The 9,092-nt window shown below is 40.2% G+C and overlaps 1 protein-coding gene across 1 annotated transcript in view; it reads right to left on the bottom strand.

Annotated features, from left to right (window-relative positions):
- ANKRD22 (ankyrin repeat domain 22) overlaps window positions 1-8,559 on the bottom strand; it is a 23,165-nt gene extending 14,606 nt beyond the window's left edge. Inside the window, 1 exon segment of the mRNA XM_011361610.1 lies at window positions 8,507-8,559. Within this exon segment, the coding sequence (XP_011359912.1) occupies window positions 8,507-8,527 (21 nt within the window). The 5' untranslated portion in view covers window positions 8,528-8,559.
- Between the last annotated feature and the right edge of the window lie 533 nt (window positions 8,560-9,092).

Here is a 9,092-nt window from a genome sequence, read left to right as displayed (position 1 = left end):
AGTGCCCCCTCACTGTTACTATTCTTCAAAATCCAGCCACCGCCAGAAACTTTCTCCATGTTTTATAAAGGCTAAGTGGGTCTCAGACAACCTTTAAAAACCGTTTTTATTTGTCTGAAAGAAGAAATTCGCTAAGAATTTAAAAAATCACAGTAGCGAAGAAATGAGTCATTAAGAAGAAGGGCTTAGAATTAATCATGCAAATCAAATAAAATCTAATAGGTATTCATTTTCATTCCCTAAGATTTCTTATTTTGAGGGGGAAGAAAAAAATATCTTCTTTCCTTTCCTGGAGTGACACTTCATTAACTCACAGGGCTCTTTATCAGAATCGTTTTGTTTCAAAAACCAACAAATCCTCCTCAGAAATTGTTATGGGATGTTTTAAATGAGATGGTTAATGTGCAAGTTATCAAGTCCTCTGAGCCTCAGGCAGGGCTCTACATGATCCTTTCTTAGACCAGGAATTGGGAAAGACCCATTATACTTTAGGGGAAACAATACTAAAAAGTGGGATGAGGGGCAACTTTGTTTTTGGAGACATCGATAATGATATCGAGCAGCTCCAATGATTTCTATATTACTAAAATAATGCCGAGTATTTTTCTAGTCGTGATATCTATTATACTTGGAACAGTACAAAATGTGACTGTTAAATAACACATACCGAATATTTTAGTTAATCATCAACATGATGGATATATCATGTACGACCCAGGGACACTGCTTACATTTTAGGGTCTGGGAAAGTGAGATGGAAAGTGGGACAAGGGTGGGAAGACTACAGTGTGAAAAAGTGGTTCCTAATATTCCAAGTTTCCAGAGTTTCAATTGTTCCTCACCTAGTAGGAGTGTAATTGCTGCAGTGCTTCATTACGGCTTTGTTTTCCTTATGGGGGTTTGTTTCTTTCACCTTTGCAGTGGTTTTCCACTCTCACTGCGCCTCAGAATCACCCAAGGAACTTTGAAATAGCACTAATGCGCCCAAATGCGCCTTGATTCGGTTGGGACCTGAGCCTGTATTTTAAAAGTACCCTAATGCTTAGCCAGGGTTGAGAACCTCTGAACTAAAATACTGACCTGGTTCTCACATGCTGTATTACTTCCTAAACCTCAATCCCTTCCCTAACCTCACCGCCTCAGCCAGGTCACCGGTGCATCAGCGTGTCAGTCAATGAGTGATTTGTATCCATGTTTGCAGGGCTCATCTCCACAGAAGTCTGACTTCGGGAAGGCTGCCATGGAGTTAGGGACACTAGACTTAGCCCACTGACAAAAGGCCAATGAGCAGCTTGAGGTACTACATAGGAGACACCAAGGTTTCTTAGACATGAACCATGAGCTGGGCCTTGAAGGATACACAGTATTTGAAAGGCATAAGGATGCCAAGCAGGTAGCTGAAAAGTAGGACTGAGGAGAGTGGCCTGAAAGACAGATGAGAGCATGCGGTTGGCCAGAAAATCAGCGGTTGGCCAAAGAGAGAAACGGGACTTTGAAAACCAGGCAAAAATCACGGATACCTTACTCACCAGGAAATGGAGAACATTAAGTTCAATTTCAGTAATTATAAATGAAATTGAAAAAATAAATAAAATAAATAAAATAGGATGATGTGATAGAGAGCTGGAATGCTGTGAGCAAAGACAAGACTAATAGATGACACTGGAGAAAAAAATTAATCGGCAGGCTCTACTAATCCGGTCTCTATGTTTTCTATACTTTCTCCAAGGTCTGCTTGAGAGATGACATTGTCTTTCACTTCCCCGAAGCTAAAAAAGCCCCATTGCCACACTTCAGACCTGAGGAGCTCTGAGGTCACAGTGAAGGAGACCAGGGGAGGGCAAGAAAGCCTTTGTCTCCAAAGTTCAGGATAAAGGGCGGAGGAAGAATGGATTCCAGCCGCTAGAATCTAGCAAAATCAAAAGCCCATATCTTTCTACTACCTCTGACCAGATAGGTGAGTGCAGAGCCGAGAGGAAGCAGTGATGTGACCATAAATGGGTAATATCCAATTCTCCAGAGGTGGAGAAAAAGAAGAAAAAAACCTTTGTGGAGTTTGTCAATTTCAAGCTACCAAGGAGAGGTCACTTAACTTGGAGTTGGGAAAATTAGCTCTTGAAACAAACCAGTCCAAGTTGGCTCCAGCCAGCTCCAACTGACTGCAGCCAGCATATCCCCGACAGGGAAGAGCTGACATGCACTTCCAAGACTCTTCCGTGCTGTCTTCCGCAATCTGCAAGGGTGGTGAGCTGGGGAAGGCCCAGGCCTTAAACTCTTAGTAGCCAGTGTCTCCAAACATTCAATGGACCAAAAAGGTATTTTTGCACTAAATTTCTAAATGTAAGTCTGTTTTGGCAAGAAATATACCAGCCTAATACAACCAGCATTATCGCCCCCTGGTACGTCAGCTTTGTTCCAGGCTCCTGGCCTCCTGTCCTGCAGCTCTCCACCTTATTCTTCCACAGCTATCAGAACTACCTTTTCAACATTAATTGGGTCATATTACTCCTCTTCTTTAAATCCTTTCATTGTTTTCCATTGTGTTTAGAATAAAGTCGATATTGCTCATCTTGACCAGTAAAACCTGCATGCTCCGAACCCTGGCAAACTTTCTAACTTCGGCTCTGGTCATCCTCACGGCCTCCTAGGCACCAGGACTTTCTATCAAACCATGGCTACCAAAGGGTGAGGAGGACCATGTTACACTGACATTATTTAGAATTACTGGAACATGGTGATAATAAAAAGCGAATCAGCTTGCAGTCAGTTTTATTAGTCTCCATGTTCTGTACAGACAATACACTCTTATTAACTACACCTGGATGAACTGTTCTCACCAGAACACGCTTCCCATACCACTCAGTTAATTATTCCAACAGTTCCCCCACCCCTTTTTTTTCTTATAAATAGCAAACGATTATTTCTCACAGTTCTGGAGGCTGCAAAGTCTAAACTCATGTCACTGGCAGATTCTGTGTTTTGGTGAGGGCTTTCCGGTTCATAGATTGGTGTCTTAATGTTTCCTCACCTTGCTGAGGGTGAGGGACCTCTCTGGAGTCTCTTTTATAAGGGGACTAATCTCACTCTTGAGGGCTCTATCCTTACTGACCTAATCACTGCTCAAAAACCCACTTCCTAATACCATCACCTTTGGTGTTAGGATTTCAACATATGAATTTTTTTTGAGGCGGGGAGCACACATTCAGACCTCAGCAAATTGTTTGAATAGGTGTTACAAGCACTGGTTTGCAAATCTAAAACACTTAATAGGTATGCAATAAAAAATGTCCCTATTAGTATCATCTTACTAATAGGACTTCCTTGATTATTCTTCCAGAATCTCTTCATGCAATAAGGCATATTACAAGCAAATATGAATATATAGTTTTATCTACTACATTCTCATTTTTCTGAAAAGACCACATACTCTAAGCATTTTTTGACACTGCTTTTTTTTTTTTTTTTGGTAAAGTGCATCCTAAATATTGTTTTGTAACTATATCACATTGCATTATATGCATGTAACCTAATTTGTTTTAAAAAAAAAATCCTTTTGTCATCTTTTGATAGACATTCAGGGGTTTCCCATATTTGTTATTACAATAAAGTCTGCAAATTTGTTAGTTTTCCTATAGGATAAATTTTCAGAGTTAGAATTGGTGGAACAAAGGGATATGTATTTGTGACCTTGACAGGTGTTGCGAATTGCCCTTCCCAGGGTTTGTACCATTTTATTCTCCCATCAGTGATGTACAAAAAGCCTGTTTCCCCTCACTGCACCAAGAGTATATTCTCAATCTTTTGGATTCTTGCCAGTCAGACAGGTGAAAAATTGTCGCTGTGTCTCTAAGAACCGAGAAATCATTCCCAGGAGCTGCTCCAGCAGACTTATTCCCTGGAACAATAGGCCCAAATTTTCATGCTTCAGATTCTCCACACATACATGTCCTCTTTCTGGGACACGCTTTCCCCAAGCTTACCAAGACTAGATTCGCATTTCTCAGGACTCAGCACAAATGTCCCTACCTAAGATGAGCCTTTCAGATCAAATTCTATTTATATATATATACCCCTCCCAACCTCTCTTACACTCTCTTTTTATCCTGTTGCTTCCTTGATTTTTCTTTTTCACTATTTATAAATTTGTGAAGGTGCTCTCCTTTCCCTCTTCGACAGGAAGGACAAAAGTCACCCTTGTCAGTCTAGAGAAGGCCTCAAAGGAATCTACCTAATAAAATTCACCAACTAGCCCTTATCTTTTATTAGCTCCCCCATATATTTGCCTTCCTGTAATTTGCCACTCTAGAAACTCAAAGTCCATTTCCTTTGCCTTGCCACTTCTCTATAAATGCATTGTTCTTTTGTTAAGACGCTCTGTGAACCCTCGTTCTAACCACTGCTTTGAGTTATTCATTGCTGGGTACTCCCGTGCACACACCTCTGTTTGTCTTTCTCTCATTAATATTCTTGTTGTCGGTCTAATTTTCAGGGCCCTGGTCAATGAATCTAAGATGAGTAGAGCAAAAAATTCTCCCCTCCCCTACAGCTCTTAGGAAAAATCATAAGCCGATGTCCCCAATCTAGAGGGGCTTCCCATACCCCAAATGGGCAGTAGAACTTCATAAAGACCGGCTGGGTTTTGGCCTGTTCTGTATTAGTGGTTCACAATCTTTACACCTAGGAAATGCAGAAAGACTGCTACTGAGACAGGACATCACTTGTAAAATTCTTCATCTTTTAGCAGGAAATGAAATGGTACATCTCTTGCAGAGTTAATCTTTTTAGTAAACCTAGTTAAGTTTTCTTCCCTCCTTTCTTTGGAAAAAAGGCCCTCTCTCTCAAATCCTGATAATTGCCCAAAACTGGTAACGCAGATCCTCTGGCTATTGATAAGGGTCATCAGCCCAATGTTAAACAGAAATGGTGTTAAGCCAGGCAGGGCTCTTAGAGTCTGAGGGGAGAGGGGACTTTAGGCCAAAGGTCTTTTTACTCTTTAAGAAACATATTAACCAAGCCTGTTTCCCTTTACTCACTTAATAGGCAAATCAATAATAGAAATTAATAGATATATGATTTAAATAAGTTCGTATCTTCTTTTCCTTGTCTAGGGACTGAGGCGGCACTTCAGCAGGAAACCCAAGACCCCACTCTGACCGAGGCAGAAAGGGAAAGAGCTCCATGAAACCCCTGTAGTCAGAGACTACGGCCATTCTCAGCAGGAAACAGATACAGAAGAAGAGACCTCCTGTCCCTCAACATCCATACTAATAACAAAGGGGTTCATGGCTCTTAGAAAAGAGGTAGGCAGGAAAGTTAATTAGGGGGTTTCGGGTCTGCCTGCAAAGACACTGAGGTCATCCTATCCTAGAAAGGGTCTTCCCTAATCTGCCCACAATTAAGCAAACCAGAAGGCATCTTCTAACTCACACAAAGAGACCAGTAGGCAGAGAATTAGGTACCAGTTTAAGTCAGTCACTCGTACCTGTGACCTCCAATGACCTCCAACTCACCTGAGCCTCATTATATCATCATTATAATATGATGCATATGCCCGGGAGTTCATTAATATCGTTATAACAGACTGAATTCTGGGAACAAACGTGCAGAAAGCAAAATGATCAATCACTGAGTCCTGTCAATCTTAGCTATCAATCAAAGAAGCCCATTCCTCTAAGAAAAGTAACCACCCACAGCAAAAAAGGGGTAAAAACCCTGAAGTCTTTGTTACCAGGCCTTCTAAGCCATGCTTCTCTTGCTCAAGCTTCCACGTCTGGAAGTGTACTTTCCCTTCTAGTAAAACTTTTCTACTGTAGTTCGGTGTCTCGCTCAATTCGTTGTTCGAGACATCAGGAACCTGGACAACGCGCTGTGAGAGGACCCCACTCTCCAGTAACAGTACAGGATAAACAAGATTGGTACGTGACGGATGAGTAAGATACGTTTAAATATCTGAGAATTGGTGACAGAGCTTCTCGACCTCTTTGAAATTACAGCTGAGAGAGTGTCACAGAGGGTTCCAGCCCAGATCTCTGCATCAGGATACCGGAGGGTAAAATTAAGCTTTTTTTTTTTTTCTTTTTCTTTCCATTCACATGAAACTCCAAATGCAATCATAGGAAGCAACTTAAGCTTTCTTCCAATCTAAAGGCACCCGATTCTCTTTAGCATTTTTCAAGCTTAGGTGAGATTATTCTAATTCTGGACATTTAACAGCAGGATGTGTTTAGTCCGGGTATCAAAAAGTTGATATCTAGGGAATCAGTATAGCTCCAAAATCCATCACTTTGGGACACCATCAAATCTGTCAACTGAAAATGAGAAATGGCCAAACTCGATAGCCAGACCAGAAAACCTCTGGGAGTTTAGCGAGGGCACCCCTCACTCTAGTGGGTATCTCCTGGGCTGAGAGATGTTGGAGAGTAAAAGAGCAGAATAAACACACCCAAACACATCCACTCCACACGCAGCATTCCTGCCCCAACTGTCACTCTGGAAAATCAAACATTTATTCCTAAAACAAACCTGCTACTCAAATTAGTTTTGCAAGTACCTTTATATATCCTCATTGATGGCTACTTTTACCCAAAAAGAAGAGGAAGAAGAAAAAAATAGCGGGGCGACGGGGGAGAAGAGGGGCAGGAGTGGAGAGGGTGGAAGTAGTTACTATCAAGGGGAAATACTAAAACTTGAGAAATTACTTGCCAAAAAGGTGGACAGATCTTTTTTCTGGAAATGACTGAGTTTTCAAGTATTCGTGTTTTATATTGCTGATGCAAAAGTAGATGAGTGAGTAAAATTCATGGAAGAGCCTAAAATCTACTTCCCCTTGTGATACTGGGATGCATGGCAACAATATTTATTTCAACACTATCTTAGACTATGCTTGATTCGATATTAATTTTGAGCTTTGAATAATTACCTATGAACTTTTAGGTTAAGTTAAGGGGTGTGTGTGTGTGTGTGTGTGTGTGTTATTTTTTTTCTAATATCATAGTATATTTCAAGTTGCTTTGTCCTCAATACACCTGAAAAGTAAAGCATATACTCCAGTTCTGGGCATATTCTCACTGATATCTGTAAGTAATTCAACAAGTTTTGCCTTGCCTCGCCTCAGTCACTTGTCAGTTCAACACTCAATCAAAAAAGAATTGCACTGCTCTTGCAGACTTTTATGTTTAATTTAATTATCCCCAGGGCCTAGAGTACAAGCTAGTTACCCACTGGCTACTTACTGTGTGGTATGTGGATTGACAGCATAAGCATCAGGAAACTGATATGCGTAATCTTAGGCCCCACCCAGACCTACAGAATAAGAATCTGCATTTGACCAAGATCTTGGGGTGATCTGTGTGCACATTAAAATTTGAAAACCACTATCCTAGAGCAGTGTTTCTCTCCAACAGGTGGTAAACTGATCACCTAACATTAGAATCACCTGGCTGCTCTTCTAAAAATAGGTTTCTGAGAGAAACAGACTCTCTAAGGTGGGGGCACTTGAAACTGCATTTTAAACAACTTTCTCTTGCTGACATTTGGCAATCTAGAGCTTGAGAATTACCAGAGTAGCGTTTTAGAACACTACAGGTATTGTTATTACCATACCAAAGTCACTGGGCAAGACATACCTAGAATTATAAACTGATCAAAAACACATTGACTATAGAAAGACACACACACACACACACACACACACACACACACCCTGGCATTAGAAATAACTGCAAATGGGAGAAACTGCCTTTAGTACTAGAACCAGCCCATGAGGTTCTGTTGAGCATCCAGAATGAAATGCGGACTAACTGGTTAATTGTGACAAAGGAGAGGGAATGAGTTGTGCATACTAACAGCATGACACCACTTGTACTTGTTTAAACGTTGCTCGCTTGTACTGCTTTGAAACATTATTAAAAATCTATTTGATTCTAATTAAGTTACTTTCAAACACAAGAGGAAGCATTTTTTTGTATCCATCAGATTGGAAAAGAAAAAACTCAAAAATACATCAAATATATTGTTTTTACTTCTCTTCTTTACAGGGAAAGTAATTCTTAATAATTGTTAGTGATGAGTTTCCTTTCAAATACCAAGCTAAAAGATGTTACTCTGTATATGTATTTCCATAAAAGAACCAGTCTATCTTTTATATATTTGGGAAATCCAGTTAGGTACGATTTTCACTTTTCCTCTGGATGTTTTACATCAGAAAAACACGACTCAAATTCCATTTTGCGAAGTACAAATTACCCCTGGAAATATCAGGATATTATGAAACGTGTATCATAATTACTCTCTATTTACAACTAGTTAACATTTTGGAACTGCAAAATAATTTGCCTTAAAATATTAAAAATGTAAAAAAGATTAACACAGAACTTTGTTTTGACTTGATACTCTTGCAGAAAGTTAAACAGAAGAAAAGGAGACAGTAACAGGGATAGGAAATTACGTTTTAAAAACATGAGCAACTTCTAACCCCTTTTTGAAATCTTTCAGAAAGGTTACATACCTCGGAGTATAAGATTCCCATGCTGGTCCTTCACAGATTTACTTCACCTCCGCAGCTTCTAGAATCTTCTAAAGGTATTTCTGATTAATATCAAAATGCTTACTGGCAGAGAGAAAGGTCCCTAGAAGCTCAAGTCGGTGGCAACCCCTTTCTTTCCACACCTGCGAGTGCTTTTCCAGCAACACAGGCAGCGACACCACCTTCTAGAAGGCCCAACCCAATGAAACAAAGGCATTAGTTTACTGTGTAATGACCCACGCTGTGCATCATCTAATATTACAACCCCGAGAAACCAGTTTCTGAGTAATATCTGCTCCGCCACTTGTAGCAAGTGGAAAGAAGGAAGCAAAGTTGTGAAGGAAAAAAAAATTTCTTATACTGACAGGAAAGATCAAGGACTCAAAATAAGGTAATGTGTTTAGGACATTTCCTAACTGAAATCTGGTTTTCAGCAGCTGTTGAGAAAGGCTAGAGACCAACACTTCTCGCTTGTTAGAACCATGTATGTCTGCCATAGGGCTTGACTTTCATGAAAAAGAACCTTCAAAACTGTTGCTATGGCTTATTTGCTATTTTTAAGTACAGA

Source organism: Pteropus vampyrus, unplaced genomic scaffold (assembly GCF_000151845.1).
Source record: "Pteropus vampyrus isolate Shadow unplaced genomic scaffold, Pvam_2.0 Scaffold68, whole genome shotgun sequence".
NCBI classification, from domain to species: Eukaryota; Metazoa; Chordata; class Mammalia; order Chiroptera; family Pteropodidae; genus Pteropus; species Pteropus vampyrus.
The sequence above is the reverse complement of the archived record's forward strand: the minus strand, read 5'-3'. Positions and strand labels throughout refer to the sequence as shown.